Consider the following 17,880-nt stretch of genomic DNA (forward strand, 5'->3'; position numbering starts at 1 on the left):
ACCTGTCCTCGTCATTATTATTCTTTCGCAGAATATTTGAACAAGTTATCGGTTGTATGGATTGATCACCGCAACCTCGTTTCATCGACATGCTGTCTATGGCTCACGAATAGCTGGCCACATGAGTGGATTTCCAGATGGGCCAAAACCGCAGGCCGTTTCTGCAGGTATCTGTAGTGGATCGAGCCTGCCAGTCTGAAGCCATTCAGTTCCCACTAATGTGCAGGCCCTGCCCATTGGATCTAATCTCAACAATCTGCCTGCAGGACAGGTCTGTTTGTGTGTGGCATAACGCAGTGGATTTTCGTGGTTTATCCATGGACCCAGGTCCGCATTGCTCCTCAGCAGGCCAGAGGCCTGTCTCACCACAAGGGTGTTGTGCAGTGTGGCATTTTATAGACATTTTATTTGTTCTAGTACATTTTGGCACTTCAAATGTAATTTATATGTTAGACAGTATGGATGATAAGAAGAAGAAAATTGTGTTAGTTGCTGGCAGTTTGCACACTATGTGCTCATATAATTCTTGAAAGAAAAGTCATGCAACACCAGTAAAATAATAGGTAAAACAGAATGGGTAATAACTGACAATAATGAACTTATCAGAACCAACATTTTATTGGCGGGCACCTACAATCCTGATTTACACAATTCTTCTGCACCTTAAACATTACTTTCAAGATGCCTACTTTTTTCCGAGGTTATTTCTGAAATCAGTGAAGGTATTTTAAACCTGTCTCACAACTCCAAGCAAGTGCATATTTTTGTCACCAAATGTTTTGTGTTTTATTGAAATAAAATAACATCAGTGGTCTTAGTGAAACATACATACTATTTGGCTTGCTTTCGCCATCTAAAAACAGTTCATTACAAAAGATGTTGATGTTAGTACTTAAGATTTTTGCTCACATCAGGAAACACCATGTGCTTGAAGCTTTTTTTTTTTTTTTAATATATCTTTCGTCATTTGCACTATTGTTTCTTGTACCATAGCTGAAAAGACAGATTGTCAACGTATGTCTTAACTTATCCTTGGGATCTCAAAATTTGCCAGGGAAAAATCCCGAAAAGTGCCTGGAAATCAGCGAAATATTAGGGAATTTCACTTGGGGAAATTTGTGGCAACCCTGCTAACAATCTCACTGTCGATGCGATGTTAAAACCTGATTTTCCCTGCATCCTGCAACTCGGTGCCATAAGTTAAAAAAATCTTGTACATCACCTTCATACCTTTATTGAATTTTCAGGTTAAGAAATCAAAGTAGAGGAAAAAGCAATAAAACAATTTGTCTCGCTTTCCAACATTTATTCAAAGTTTACAAGTGGGCATATCTTGAGTAATGTGCCTTTAAGATAGCAGACATATGAAGAAAATGCTTTCACTAGCTGTCTGAAATTAAGAAATTGACTCATATAACACAAAAATAAATTACATTTTAGTGTTTAGTTAATTCATTACCTTATGTTAATAAAAATTCATGACAATCATGTGTAGCTGATTCAGTCAACAATTGTGTCACAATTATTGATAGTTGGTAAGCTTGATATTCTGGTTGATGTGAAATATCAAAAGCCTAATTTTTAAATAGTTAATACAATCTTTTACTGTCAACATTACGTTCTCAGAAGAGTAATTTTTTGGAGATAAACAAAAATGTCAGACGCGAGTACTGTAATCAAAGCATTTTAGCTTATGGCCCCCTTCCTCCCCTGTTCCCCTTGTCTCACTGTATCAAAGTGACTGTGGTGGCTTTGCCAAATCATTGACATTATCATAAAAATCATGACAGTGGTAGATTTACAAAACTTGTCTGAACATTTCATTTACACAACTGTTGTCAAATTCCTTTATCTATTACCAGCAAAAATTGCTCTCTGCTCTGTGATTCCCATTTGACTTATTCTTTATTGCACTGTTTGATCTATTTTTCTATTCTAACTTTTTTACCTTTACTGTGGTGTGGCTTACTAATGAGTGACTGTGATTCTATCCAAAGTGAAACTTATATTCTCCGTTTTTATCATTTCCAAACAGTCATATTAACTAAGCATTATGTATGAATGGCTAATTTTTCTAATATAACTATTGTCAAGGCTGTTTTTGCCTTTTACTCTAGTATGGTTTTATGTGATCATTGTTTCATAGCTGGAAAGGGCTTGAGTTTTTTGAACAAAAGGGGAAGGGCACCCCTGGGAGTCAGCACTGCATGACTTGGATCCATCTGTAAAGAATTTGGAGTGGATGGTGCAAGATGTACACTGAAATTTGCCATGATGTGTGCTATTCCAACTCTGATCTGCATCTGACCCATCCTCATACCTGGAAAAAAAAGGGGATACTGATGAACTTTGTGTTATGAAAACATTTTGGTTTAAGTTAAAGAGCAAGTATAGTGATGAAAGGATAGGGCAAAGTGCTTCAGATGAGATTTTTTAAATTTGTTTGTGTGGGTATATCAGTAGGACTTTTGGGAAGGCATGAAAAGTTGGATGCATTAAAGATACAGAACATGATAAGTGAGATTCGCATATTTGCAATTTAAGCTTATCTGTTACAACATGCCGATTGGGATTGCTGAATGGAAAATAATCAGCAGTTTGTATAAAAAAAGAATTACAATTCATGTAATACCCTGGACTTGTGAAGTCATTATGCTCACTCTTCCCAGAGAATGAAATGAGAAAGTATCATGTTAGTGTCCATGTTTCAAAAGATTGGAGTAGATTTTTCTGGTGTTTATTGGCTTTCCTGCACACAAAATACTGATTAAAGACATAGACGCTCCTTCTTTTTGTTGTGTATGTTCTCTGACTATTTCTTCAATGGGAAAGGATAATATTTTTTTATTGACTGTGGTATTAATGGCCAGTTATTGATAGATGTCTGGGAATGACGGTATTACAGCTCATTGTTGCTATCAAGAAAGACATACAAAATCCACTCTAATGTACTATAATGTACTGTTGCAAGTTTCAATAATGTGCATCAAATAGAAGGATTTTCATTTAGCTCTGAGTGGTATTCAGCCACTGTGAGCTAGGTAGCATACATAGGGACACTTCTGAATGATAATTTTTGTGATTTAAAATGGAGTCTGAGTGGAAGCCAGTCCTCAAGCAGTGAACTATGCCATTTTAGGACTCTTCCTCCTCCTCCTTAATCGTATTCATCTCTTGTCATAGGCACAGTCCATGTTTGATACCACAGATTAAAAAGCTATGTAAATGTCCTTCAAGATGAATGTTGGTTAGGTTGCCTAGCAATGTCTTTACCAAAGAAACTGCATTTCATGTTGATAAAATAGGAGGGTACTCACAGTGCATACTGCAGTGGTCGCTATTTGTGTGCCACTGATTGGTTGTTTGGTTGGTTGATTGGTTAGTTAGTTAGTTACATGTTCCATGGACCATTTGTACAATTAATTGTAATGATGTGAAGCGAGTCATTTCACATTCACATTATACATTCACAAGCAAATATGGCTAAATGTTGACCATTTATAAGTTTTTCTCCTTAGATACAGATGTGATTATGCAAATATGGCTACATACTGACTATTTACAAGTAATTTTCCTAGATACAGATGAGAGTTAGTAATTCTTACTACTCACCATCTTTTACATATTATAAAATAAAAATTCTCGTATGGAATCAGAATTGTTAAGAAGAAACTTTTTCAAATTTAACTCCACTGCCTATCAAACATTTTATGTCGCTGGATAAGTGAGCAAAAATTTTGTTGCAGCATTGTGCACCCCTTCTTGTGTTACGGACAACCTTAGTGTCTAGTAATGAGTGTCATTTTTCCTTCTGGCATTGTAATTATGTGCATCATTGTTCCTTTTGAACAGCAGTGAATTATTTCCAACAAACTTCAAGAGGAAGTAAACACGCTGGATTGCAAGCCATCTCTAAAATCCTACACAAGTCAATGTATACTAATGAGATTGTAGTTGTGATTGCCTTGTTATGTAGCCCAGGGAGGGAAAGGACAGTATTTGCAGTTCTGTTAACAGGTTGATAGGTTAAGTTACAACAAGTCAAAATACAGTGACTATCATAATTAATAGTGAAAACTGACATGAAAGAAAGTATGCAATAATAAAAGCAAAAACACTCTACTAAACATGTGTCTGCTAGCTGTTTATGAAACTCCTACTGACTTCATTATGAACAGTTGCCTTAGTTACAAGAACTGTATTAAAAACATAAACTTTTTGATTAAGTCCACACCTGGCATGAAATTTCACCAATGACCCATGGATGAGAAAAATACATACTTGATGGTCCCCATCACATCTAATGCACCAATGTGATCCAAAATGGATAGGTTGAATAGGCATGTACCTTGGTCTCCAAGATGACTGGACCTCAGTCCTGTAGCTTTATCTCAAATGTGAACTGTAAAGAACTCCCAGTGGTGTGGTAGAAGAGCTGAAGCAGCAAATTGTACAGTCTTATCAAAATGTATAAAATTATCTGCAAATGTTTGAAAAATTCCTAACTGACTAAAGAGATGATTGCAACATTACACCAAAATGGAAGGATGACATTCCAACACCCTCTTTTACAGGTACGAGTGTACAATAAATTGTAACTTAATGCTCTGAAGCAGTATTGTATTTCTTGTTACAGTAGATCATGAGTAAAATTTGAGCTGAATTAGAAGGGTATTTAATTGGAAAGTTTACATTTCAAATGCATTTGTACTAACTAGGACAATGTTTTGTACTGAAGTCAGTGGCAGTTCATGACTACAGATTTGCAATTACCTCACAAACAGCTCATTTGCCACTATGTTTACTGGAATGTTTTTTCTTCTACTACTGTAAATTTTCACCCATGTCAGTTCTCGCTATTAAGTATGATACACTATGTATATACACACATCAAAAAAACTTTTGCATCACCTCAGTTCCAAGAGTTCTGGAACCTGTAGAGAAAATTGGAATAGAGATCAACATAACCATCATTTTTGCCCTTTCTATTGCTGATGAAAACCACACGTTGCATGTTGTACCACCATACAGTGAGACCTTCAGAGGTGGTGGTCCAGACTGCTGTACACACCGGCACCTCTAATACCCAGCAGCATGTCCTCTTGCATTGATGCACACCTGTATTCATCATGGCATACTACCTACAAGTTCATCAAGGCACTGTTGGTCCAGATTGTCTCACTCCTAAATGGCGATTCGGCATAGATCCCTCAGAGTGGTTGGTGGGTCATGTTATCCATAAAAAGCCCTTTTCAATCTATCCCGGGCACGTTCGATACGGTTCATGTTTGGAGAACATGCTGGCCACTCTAGTTGAGTGATGTCTTTATCCTGAAGGAAGTCATTCACAAGATGAGAACAGAGGGGGGGGGGGAGGGGGGGTGCAAATTGTCCTCCATGAAGATGAATGCCTCACCAATATGCTGCCGATATGGTTGCACTATCAGTTGAAGGATGGCATTCACGTATTGTACAGCCGTTACAGTGCCTTCCATGACCACCAGCGGCATACATCGGCCCCACATACTGCCTCCCCAAAACAGCAAGGAACCTCCACCTTGCTGCACTCACTGGACAGTGTGTCTAAGGCATCTCCTATGATTGTCTGGTTGAAGACATATGCGTCACTCATCGCTGAAGAAAACTTGATGCCACTCCTGTGTGGTCCATTCGACATGTTGTTGGGGCCCATCTGTACCGCACTGCATGGGGTCTTGGTTACAAAGGTGGACCTTGCCATGGTCTTCGGGAGTGAAGTTGTGCATCATGCAGCCCATTGCGCACAGTTTGAGTCGTAACACGACGTCCTGTGGCTGCACGAAAAGCATTATTCAGCATGGTGACGTTGCTGTCAGGGTTCCTCCGAGCCATACTCCATAGTTAGTGGTCATCCACTGCAATAGCAGCCCTTGGGTGGCCTGAGGGACGCATGTCATCGACAGTTCCTGTTTCTCTGTATCTCCTCCATGTCCGAACAACTTCACTTTGGTTCACTCCGAGACACCTGGACACTTCCCTTGTTGAGAGACCTTTCTGGTACTAAGTAACAATGTGGACATGATCAAACCGCAGTATTGACCATCTAGGCATGGTTGAACAACAGACAACACGAGCCATGTCCCTCCTTCCTGGTGGAATGACTGGAACTGATCGGCTGCTGCTCATGCATGGTTGTTTACATCTTTGGTGGGTTATGTGACACCTCTGAACAGTCAAAGCGACTGTGCCTGTGATACAATATCCACAGTCAACATCTATCTTCAGGACTTCTGGGAACCGAGGTGATGCAAAACTTTTTTTGATGTGTGTAGATTATAATCCAGCATGATAGTAACTGTTTGTGCACAAAATATTCCTGAAGAATTTTCCCAAAGATGTCTACATCTACATCTACATTCATACTCCGCAAGCCACCCAACGGTGTGTGGCGGAGGGCACTTTACGTGCCACTGTCATTACCTCCCTTTCCTGTTCCAGTCGCGTATGGTTCGCGGGAAGAACGACTGTCTGAAAGCCTCCGTGCGCGCTCTAATCTCTCTAATTTTACATTCGTGATCTCCTCAGGAGGTATAAGTAGGGGGAAGCAATATACTCGATACCTCATCCAGAAACGCACCCTCTCGAAACCTGGCGAGCAAGCTACACCGCGATGCAGAGCGCCTCTCTTGCAGAGTCTGCCACTTGAGTTTATTAAACATCTCCGTAACGCTATCACGGTTACCAAATAACCCTGTGACGAAACGCGCCGCTCTTCTTTGGATCTTCTCTATCTCCTCCGTCAACCCGATCTGGTACGGATCCCACACTGATGAGCAATACTCAAGTATAGGTCGAACGAGTGTTTTGTAAGCCACCTCCTTTGTTGCTGGACTACATTTTCTAAGCACTCTCCCAATGAATCTCAACCTGGTACCCGCCTTACCAACAATTAATTTTATATGATCATTCCACTTCAAATCGTTCCGCACGCATACTCCCAGATATTTTACAGAAGTAACTGCTACCAGTGTTTGTTCCGCTATCATATAATCATACAATAAAGGATCCTTCTTTCTATGTATTCGCAATACATTACATTTGTCTATGTTAAGGGACAGTTGCCACTCCCTGCACCAAGTGCCTATCCGCTGCAGATCTTCCTGCATTTCGCTACAATTTTCTAATGCTGCAACTTCTCTGTATACTACAGCATCATCCGCGAAAAGCCGCATGGAACTTCCGACACTATCTACTAGGTCATTTATATACATTGTGAAAAGCAATGGTCCCATAACACTCCCCTGTGGCACGCCAGAGGTTACCTTAACGTCTGTAGACGTCTCTCCATTGATAACAACATGCTGTGTTCTGTTTGCTAAAAACTCTTCAATCCAGCCACACAGCTGGTCTGATATTCCGTAGGCTCTTACTTTGTTTATCAGGCGACAGTGCGGAACTGTATCGAACGCCTTCCGGAAGTCAAGAAAAATAGCATCTACCTGGGAGCCTGTATCTAATATTTTCTGGGTCTCATGAACAAATAACGCGAGTTGGGTCTCACACGATCGCTGTTTCCGGAATCCATGTTGATTCCTACATAGTAGATTCTGGGTTTCCAAAAACAACATGATACTCGAGCAAAAAACATGTTCTAAAATTCTACAACAGATCGACGTCAGAGATATAGGTCTATAGTTTTGCGCATCTGCTCGACGACCCTTCTTGAAGACTGGGACTACCTGTGCTCTTTTCCAATCATTTGGAACCCTCCGTTCCTCTAGAGACTTGCGGTACACGGCTGTTAGAAGACTGCACCTAATGGCTTCAGACCACAACTAGATTCATTTAGTGGTTTGAGGCCATGCCTAGATAGCTACAAATTAATTAAGAGTATTTTGAGGAGATGTGTAGGTTAAGTTTTCAGAAAGCTAGAGCATAATGTTCCGTAACTCACCACTGAACATGAGGAATATCTTGCAGAAGATAGTTTGACTAATTACTCCCATCTTTTTAATCTATGGTTGTAATTTTTGGGGTGTCCTTCACATAAATCATCTTCAAGGTAACTACAGCCACATTGAGTTCAGCTACCCATTCTTAACTCCCTGAAATGAAGGAGTAGGTTCTTTAAGAAGTGTGACAAAATTTGCGTGAATGTCCATCCAAAATGAAGACTTTTATTATTGCCAAGTATCCTGGTTTCCCCATTTGGACCAGACATACACAACATTACTGCATTAATAAACCATATAAATGAAACTGTTCTGCGGGTCATGGTGGCATGTGACTCATGTTCTTATGTAGCATGCACCAACTCAAAAATACCAAATGTCATTGAAAGCAGTGTCATCTTTGGGCAAAGCAAACTACTTTTCTCCTTACCCTCATCTTGTGCATCATTCTCCATTTTCACATTTCTGGTACCTCTTTTTGTCCCCCATTCTTGTCTGGTTGCTTTTACCTATTTAATGACAACTTGGACTGTTCCACATCCCAAAAGGTGGGACTTGTGGAAAACAAAATGTAAGTGAATGAAAGAATGAATAACTCTCAGAAGAAAACAATATGTAGCATGGAAGCAAAACTGCAAGAGTATCTGGAAGAGCTGTCTGTTGGTAGGCCGTATATGTCATACCCTGAGGTAACAAAAGTCATGGGAGACCTCATAACATTGTGTCAGACCTCCTTTAGCCCAATGTAGTGCAGCAGCTTGACATGGCATGGACTCAACAAGTCATTGGAAGTCCTCTGCAGAAATACTGAGCCATGCTGCCTCTCTAGCTATCCCTAATTGTGAAGGCGTTGCTGGTGCAGGATTTTATGCATGAACTGATCTCTCAATTATGTCGCATAAATGTTCAATGGATTCATGTCAGGTGATCTGGGTGGTCAAATCATTTGCTCGAACTTCCCAGAATATTCTTCAAGCCAGTCATGAACAATTGTGGCCCAGTGACATGGGGCATTGTAATCCATAAATATTCCATTGTTGTTTGGGAACATGGTGTCCACGAATAGCTGCAAATGGTCTCCAAGCAGCCAAAGATATCCATTTCCAGTCAATTATTGGTTCAATTGGACCAGAAAACCCTGTCTATTCTGTGTAAGCACATCCAACACAATTATGGACCCACCACCGGCTTGCAGACAACTTTGGACTACTGTTTTCTGGGATCTGTGCCACAGTCAAACCCTACCATCAGCTCTTACCAACTGAAATTGGGACTCATCTGACCAGGCCATGGTTTTTCAGTCATGTAGGCTCCAACTGATATGGTCACAAGCCCAGGAGGGGTGCTGCAAGCAATGTGCTGTTAGCAAGGGCACTTGCATTGGTTGTCTGCTGCCATATCCCGTTAATGCCAAATTTACCTTCAGGAGGAGAAACGTGTAGTACAACCGACAGAAACATATAAAAGTAAAAGCAACAAACTATGTAGTTTTCAGAATTAATATTTCTTTGCTTGGGGAACAGAGATGAATAGGTTGGGAAAGTTTAATAAGAAAGGATAGGTCACACAAGTCTCAGGATGAGATTGACCACTTTAGTGAGCATGAGGGTGCACAAAGATGGAGGGGGGAGGGAGGAGGCACCAGAGAGGATAGGTCAGTTACCATCTCTGACCTACATGAAAAAATTCATATATGTGACAGTTTGTCATCTTCCTCTGCCTCTATGATGTAACAAGTTTGTCTGAGGAATATTTACTTACCTATACAGTTTCGTGGTCCAATCCCAAACGGCATGTACACATAATTTGGTCTCTTATTTTGTTTCTGTCTGTTGAATCGTTCTGGCACAAACTCCTCTGGGTTATCCCAGAATAGAGCATCCCTGTGCAGGCCAAGTAATGACACTACTACTCCCATACCTTTTGGAAGGCCAATACCAGTTCCAGGAATAACATAGTCCTTTGTCACTTCACGATCAATAAATGGTAATGGAGGGTATAAGCGAAGAGTCTCTGTAAAAAAAAAAAAAAAAAAAGAGTTTTTACATTAGTTTGCCACAAAATTTGTTTCCAACATGTATAAGGCAATTATACGATTACATAAATTGGTTATTTAGAAACTGAGGCAGTATTACAGTTTTGTAGGGATCAAAACGGCATGTTTCCTGAAACAGTGAATACTGTTTACATTAGGACATATTTTCTGTCTGCATGCTAATTAGCAGTATATTATGATCATGCTGTCACACTGGTTCTCCAGCAGGTGTACAGGGTGGATAAAATAAAACTGTCTTTGTCGCTGTGCTCAATTCATCAGACCATGAGACATGTAGCAGCTGTGCCTCAGGGATAGCAGCAGTAATATTTTTGACCCGTCAGTTTGTTCCACAGGGAGAGAAATCATGTGATCAAGCAGGCCAGGATATTGCATAGCCTAGGCAGCACATGTCACCACAAGTGCCCTCTGATGAGGGTTGTTCAAAAAGTAAGGTAACTTTTCAAATGGGCAACGTACATTCAAATATCGATCTTTTTTTTTTTTTCATGTCGGTACATATGCCTCGAAAATATGAAAATATGTTCTTAGTTTCAAGTGTACATCATATATAATGAATTGCAGATAGAAAGGTTAGATGTGTTTTAGTGTGCTTGGTGATTTTAGACTATTATAAAAAATTGAGGAAAGAATTTGCATCAAATTTTGTGTGAAAAATGGAGTGAAGTGCTCTAAAACACTTGAAATAGTGACAGTGGCATACGGGAGTATGCTTCTTCCAAGATGGCCGAGAAGATGCCAATTGTGAACCTCACTCTGGACGCCCCAGCACATCAACAAATGATAACGTCAAAGATGTGAAGAAAATTGTTTTGGAAAATCTTTGAATTATTGTAAGAGAAGTTTCTGAGAATGGCTCTGCTCATGTCATGCAATTTTTTTGGATGTTTTGGGGATAAGACGTGTGTCAGTGAAGTTCGTTCCAAAATTTCTCAGTTTTGATCAGAAGAACCATTTCATGAGCATCACTCAGGAGCTCTTGAATGATGTGAGTGATGATCCTGATTTTCTCAAAATGGTCATAACTGGTGATAAAACTTCGGTTTAAAGTTATGATGCTGAAACCAAAGCCCAATCATCCCAATGGAAGCAACCTGGAGAGCCAAGACCGAAAAAAGCACGCCAAGTTCGATCAAATGTCAAAGTTTTGTTCATTGTTTTTTTCAGTTACCATGGTGTTATGCATCATGAATTTTTGCCTTAATGTCATTTGGTCAATAAGGAGTATTACCTCGATGTTATGCACCATTTGCAAGAAGCAAAATGCAAAAAAGTCCGGAATTGTGGAAAAGCCATTCATGGCTTTTGCATCACAATACACCTGATCATTCATTGTTGCTTGAGAGAGATTTTTTGGCCAAAAACAACAGGACAATCATGCCTCAGCCATCATATTCAACGGATTTGGCCCCCTGCAACTTTTTCCTGCTCCCAAAACTGAAGGACAAAGATTTTCAGTGATTGAGGAAATAAAATCTGCATTGCTGGAAGCACTCAAGGCTGCACCAAAAAGTGCTTATGAGAAGTGACTCAAGGATTGAAGAAGCATTGGCACAAGTGTATTGTATATGTGGGGGATTACTTTGAAGGGGACAACATGAATACTGATGAGTAAATAAATATTTTTTCATAAAAATGTAAAGTCACCTTACTTTTTCAATACACCTTGTACAAGCCAGACCAGAATCAATCTGTGCCAATTTCAGTTATTTTGCAGGGTTGATCCAATGTGTCCCGGTTGGTCTATTGGTTTGGTTCTTGCTATAGACTTTGTTTATGGGTGTTTACTCTTTGGACTCTGTGAGTAACTGGCTGGACTCTGACATTGCACAAATTGGACTTTTGGTGAATTGCATGCTTAAAGATAGCTTGCACTGCTCCGGGGAGTGTTCTATATCTTAATTTGTCAAGTAAAGTGGAGGAGTATCCATTAATATTGGGTGTAGATTGCCATTAACAAATTACCACAGCAGGACTTTATTGAGAAAAGAAGGTAACAGGTCTTATTAAATTTTGCATTTACATATTCTATATGTTTATTCGATTTTACATTGCTTTGTAGTCATAACCCACAGAATTTGATTTCTATATTGTTACCAACTGGTTCATCATTAACAGAGATATCTGGGACATACACATACCTGTTTAGAGGACTGTGAAATTTTAGTGAGAGAGTTTTGTTTTTCATTATTGATTATAAGCTGATTATTCTGTACCCAAATGCTATGTTGTTTTGTGTCAGTGTTTTCTGACTGCTGTAATTCTTCTTTGTTTTCCCTGTACAGTAGATATGGCATGACATCTGCAGATATAATAGTTTTTCAGAGCATCCATATTTAAGCTTAGATCATTCCTATACAACTGAACTAGTCCCACTACATTTTTTAACAGTGGAGCATCTATAATGTTAAACAAACTGTTATTAAACATGAAAGGTTGCTGGTATTCCTGAACAACATGGATTCCCCAATTAATTTTTAATCTACATCTACATCTACATCCATACTCCGCAAGCCACCTGACGGTGTGTGGCGGAGGGTACCTTGAGTACTTCTATCGGCTCTCCCTTCTATTCCAGTCTCGTATTGTTCGTGGAAAGAAGGATTGTCGGTATGCTTCTGTCTGGGCTCTAATCTCTCTGATTTTATCCTCATGGTCTCTTTGCGAGATATACGTATGAGGGAGCAATATACTACTTGACTCTTCGGTGAAGGTTTGTTCTCGAAACTTCAACAAAAGCCCGTACCGAGCTACTAAGCGTCTCTCCTGCAGAGTCTTACTCTGGAGTTTATCTATCATCTCCGTAACGCTTTTGCAATTACTAAATGATCCTGTAACGAAGTGCGCTGCTCTCCATTGGATCTTCTCTATCTCTTCTATCAACCCTATCTGGTACGGATCCCCCCCTGCTGAGCAGTATTCAAGCAGTGGGCAAACAAGCGTACTGTAACCTACATTCTTTGTTTTCAGATTGCGTTTCCTTAGGATTCTTCCAATGAATCTCAGTCTGGCATCTGCTTTACCGACGATCAACTTTATATGATCATTCCATTTTAAATCACTCCTAATGCCTAGTCCCAGATAATTTATGGAATTAACTGCTTCCAGTCTCTGACCTGCTATATTACAGCTAAATGATAAGGGATCTATCTTTCTATGTATTCACAGTACATTACATTTGTCTACATTGAGATTCAATTGCCATTCCCTGCACCATGTGTCAGTTAGCTGCAGATCCTCCTGCATTTCAGTACAGTTTTCCATTGTTACAACCTCTCGATATACCACAGCATCATCCGCAAAAAGCCTCAGTGAACCTCCGATGTCATCCACAAGGTCATTTATGTATATTGTGAATAGCAATGGTCCTACGACACTGCCCTGCGAAACACCTGAAATCACTCTTACTAGGGAAGACTTCTCTCCATTGAGAATGAATTGCTACTTTCTGTTATCTAGAAACTCTTCAATCCAATCACACAGTTGGTCTGATAGTCCATATTCTCTTACTTTGTTCATTAAACGACTGTGGGGAACTGTATCGAACGCCTTGTGGAAGCCAAGAAACACGGCATCTACCTGTGAACCCGTGTCTATGGCCCTCTGAGTCTCATGGACAAATAGCGCGAGCTGGGTTTCACGACCGTCTTTTTCGAAACACATGCTGATTCGTACAGAGTAGATTTCTAGTCTCCAGAAAAGTCATTATACTCAAACATAATACTCGTTCCAAAATTCTACAACTGATCAATGTTAGTGATATAGGTCTATAGTTCTGCACATCTGTTCGACGTCCCTTCTTGAAAACGGGGATGACCTGTGCCCTTTTCCACTCCTTTGGAATGCTACACTCTTCTAGAGACCTACGGTACACCGCTGCAAGAAGGGGGGCATGTTCCTTTGCGTACTCTGTGTAAAATCGAACTGATATCCCATCAGGTCCAGCGGCCTTTCCTCTTTTGAGCGATTTTAATTGTTTCTCTATCCCTCTGTCGTCTATTTCGATATCTACCATTTTGTCATCTGTGTGACAATCTAGAGAAGGAACTACAGTGCAGTCTTCCTCTGTGAAATAGCTTTGGAAAAAGACATTTAGTATTTCGGCCTTCAGCCTGTCATCCTCTGTTTCAGTACCAGTCTGGTCACAGAGTGTCTGGACATTTTGTTTTGATCCACCTACCGCTTTGACATAAGACCAAAATTTTTTAGTGAACGCCTGTCACATAGCCCTCCTCACACTACATTTCGCTTCGCGTAATTTTTGTTTGTCTGCAAGGCTTTGGCTTTGTTTATGTTTGCTGTGAAGTTCCCTTTGGTTCCGCAGCAGTTTTCTAATTCGGTTGTTGTACCACGGTGGCTCTTTTCCATCTCTTACGATCTTGCTTGGCACATACTCATCTAACGCATATTGTACAATGGTTTTGAACTTTGTCCACTGATCCTCAACACTACCTGTACTTGAGACAAAACTTTTGTGTTGAGCCATCAGGTACTCTGAAATCTTCTTTTTGTCACTTTTGCTAAATAGAAAAATCTTTCTTAATATCTCTATTTACGGCTGAAATCATCGATGCAGTAACCGCTTTATGATCGCTGATTCCCTGTTGTGCGTTAACTGTTTCAAATAGTTCGGGTCTGTTTGTCACCAGGAGGTCTAATATGTTATCGCCACAAGTCGGTTCTCTGTTTAACTGCTCAAGATAGTTTTCAGATAAAGCACTTAAAAAAATTTCACTGGATTCTTTGTCCCTGCCACCCGTTATGAATGTTTGATTCTCCCAGTATATGTCCCCCAAATTAAAATCTCCACCCAGAACTATAACATGGTGGGGAAATCTACTCGAAATATTTTCCAAATTATCCTTCAGGTGCTCAGCCACAACAGCTGCTGAGCCAGGGGGCCTATAGAGACATCCAATTACCATGTCTGAGCCTGCTTTAACCGTGACCTTTACCCAAATTATTTCACATTTTGGATCTCCGTCAATTTCCTTCGATACTATTGCACTTCTTAGCGCTATAAACATGCCTCCCCCTTCACCGTCCAGCCTGTCTCTGCGGTTAATGAACTTACAGACTTCATTAGTAGCTCCAACTTACCAGCAATGACCATATGAAGGTATGTCATTTCCAGGATAGCATCATATGTCATTTTGCCATCATGTTTTGACAGTGAGGTCACTATATTGTGTCTTAGTTTATCTTGTACATGTGGATGCTGAGCAAGCTCATACAATGTAAACATCATTGTTGAACTGGAAGTCTCAAATCCTGCCACAAGAAAAATAAACACTTGTGCTACTATATCTTCATTATCCATCCCTGAAAAAGATTCAGTGTTATCTCAGTATGAAACACATTTTCTTGTAATTCATTCCTTCATTCATTCATCCTCATGTTCCAATAACAACATTCTAAGGAATGTGAAACAAATCTAAACATACATTTACAAAGAAGGTCAGCTATAATGAACAGCAGTTGCTGATTGCATTAGAAGAAAATTAAGTGAAAACAATCTTTGTTACATGTTAAAGGAACTTGCCATTTTTATTAGCACTTCAAAATTAAGCAAATTAGTGTCCTACATAACAACCATATAGAGGAGACGTTGAGTCACAGACAAGTGCAACAAAAAGACTGCTGTTGCAGTCCACAGTCTGGTTTCAGTGACCAGAGACAGTGGTCATGTGTGTGTGAATTGTGAATATGTGTGCGTTTGCCGGCCAGAGTGGCCGAGCAGTTCTAGGCTCTTCAGGCTGGAACCGCGCCACCGCTACGGTCGCAGGTTCGAATCCTGCCTCGGGCATGGATGTGTGTGATGTCCTTAGGTTAGTTAGGTTTAAGTAGTTCTAAGTTCTAGGGGACTGATGACCTCAAATGTTAAGTCCCATAGTGCTCAGAGCCATTTGAACCATTTTTGTGTGCGTCATCTACTTCAGAAGAAGACCTTTCAGCTGAAAGTTTAAATGTATGGCACTCTTTTTGTTGTGCATGTCTGCGACTCAACATTTCTATACAATGATTAGCAATCTATTCTTTTCATAATATTGTCAATGTTCCATGCTGGACTTTTCATTTTTTGATGTTGTCTGACATAATTAGCAGAAAACCTGCTAATTTTAAAGAGGCTGCTTTTGTAATGATACTTTTCAGCTTCTTGTTGCCTTCTATAACATACGTAACAATTACAGCTAGAAAGATATGTTTTTATGTTCCTGATTTCCAATCACTGGCGGCCGCTGTGGCTGAGCAATTCTAGGCGCTTCAGTCCGGAACCACACTGTTGCTACGGTCGCAGGTTTGAATCCTGCCTCAGGCACGAAAGTGTGTGATGTCCTTAGGTAAGTTAGGTTTAAGTAATTCCAGGTATAGAGGACTGATGACCTCAGATGTTAAGTCTCATAGTGCTTAGAGCCATTTGAACCAATCTCTTGTCTCTGAGGCACCAGCTAAAAATATCCGCACCTGGAGAAATAAGCCTTCTATGTACACTAGGTAGGTACATAGAATCAGTATGGTAATTATTTTTATAGTTTGCATTACAGTTCAACATACCACACATAATTCCAAATTGAGTTTTATTATTTTGCACTGGATAACTTACAAGAGCTTATAGACTGACATGATGTAAGAAACCAATTTAAGGAATAAATGTAACAATTCTGAGCTCTTGTAGATAGCTGTATGTAAGATTTAGTCCTCAACTGTATGTAATATCCTTATAGCTCATGTTTACACAAACAGTACAGTGTAGGTCTTAGTGCCATTGCACTAGCTGCCATTTTGTAGGATAGCCAGGTGTAACATCAGGCTAGTTTCCAGTACAAGACAATGAAAATTACACTAATGAGCACTTGAGTGAGAGCTAGCTGCTGTAATGGAGAAAGGCTACTCCTGTTGCCATACTGAATGGAATTGTTTGGTGTGTGTCGCACAGCTGGGATGGTGTCAGACCTCATATAATCTGAGACCTTCGCTGCTCATGTTGTATATTAATAACCTGGTAGATAATATTAATAGTAATCTCAGACTCATTATAATACTGTTATCTGCAGAGAATTACTGGCTGAAAAAAGCTGCATAAATATTCGGTCATATCTTGATAAGATTTCAAAGTAGTGCGAAGACTGGCAAATTGTTTTAAATGTTCAGGAATATAAAACCGTGTGCTTCACAAAACTATAGTGTCCTAAGCCTGCAGTATCAGGAGGTCAAAATTGGAATCAATGACTTTATACAAATATCTGGATGTAACAGTTTATATGGGCATGAAATGAAATGATAGATAGGCTGAAGTATAGTTAAAGTAAGTAGTAGACTTCAGTTCATTGGTAGGATACTATGAATATATGGCTATGAGAAAAAGATTATTACAAAACAGTCAGTGACTCATCATAGAATGTTGCTGAAGAGTGGGACCCATGCAAAATAGGAGTAACTGGAGATATGGAAAAACAATGGGTAGCACAAAAAATAACAGGTTTGTTTGAATCATATAAGGGTGTCACAGAAATGCTGAAAAATCAGAACTGGCAGTCACTTGAAGACAGATTCCAACTGCCTCACAAACATGTACTTACAAAGTTTCAAGAACCAGTATTAAGTGAGAAATCTAGCAATGTACTACAATATATGTGTAGTTCTTTCGGACATGTCCAAAAGAACAGATATCACATTTATAATTAAGGTGAGGACGGTCAGTGATCATTTCAGTGCAGGTGCAAGTTAAATTTGAACTCTTATGAGAACCAGTGAAATGTCACGAGTAATTGGGATAATAGGCAAGGGGCACTACATCAGTAGTGTGAGGATAAGTTGAGAATTTGGGTCTCTAGAGTAATCTGTGTACTTGCGATGATCACTGTGTGCAGATGGTGTATGGTCAGCGCATCT

General features: G+C 39.8%; 1 protein-coding gene across 2 annotated transcripts in view; it reads right to left on the bottom strand.

Annotated features, from left to right (window-relative positions):
* Positions 1 to 1,367: 1,367 nt before the first annotated feature.
* The window catches only part of LOC126203220 (cytochrome P450 6k1-like), a 216,657-nt gene continuing 200,144 nt past the window's right edge, over positions 1,368 to 17,880 (bottom strand). Inside the window, exons 7-9 of one of the 2 annotated variants that reach the window (XM_049937465.1) lie at positions 15,088 to 15,309; positions 9,693 to 9,944; positions 1,368 to 2,320 (exon numbers count right to left, since the gene is read on the bottom strand). In XM_049937465.1, the coding sequence (XP_049793422.1) occupies positions 2,133 to 2,320; positions 9,693 to 9,944; positions 15,088 to 15,309 (662 nt within the window). In that variant the 3' untranslated portion in view covers positions 1,368 to 2,132. The remainder of the gene's footprint in view (positions 2,321 to 9,692; positions 9,945 to 15,087; positions 15,310 to 17,880) is intronic. The other variant, XM_049937466.1, reaches the window with a different exon arrangement.

The sequence above is a fragment of the Schistocerca nitens genome, chromosome 9 (assembly GCF_023898315.1).
Source record: "Schistocerca nitens isolate TAMUIC-IGC-003100 chromosome 9, iqSchNite1.1, whole genome shotgun sequence".
Taxonomy (NCBI): domain Eukaryota; kingdom Metazoa; phylum Arthropoda; class Insecta; order Orthoptera; family Acrididae; genus Schistocerca; species Schistocerca nitens.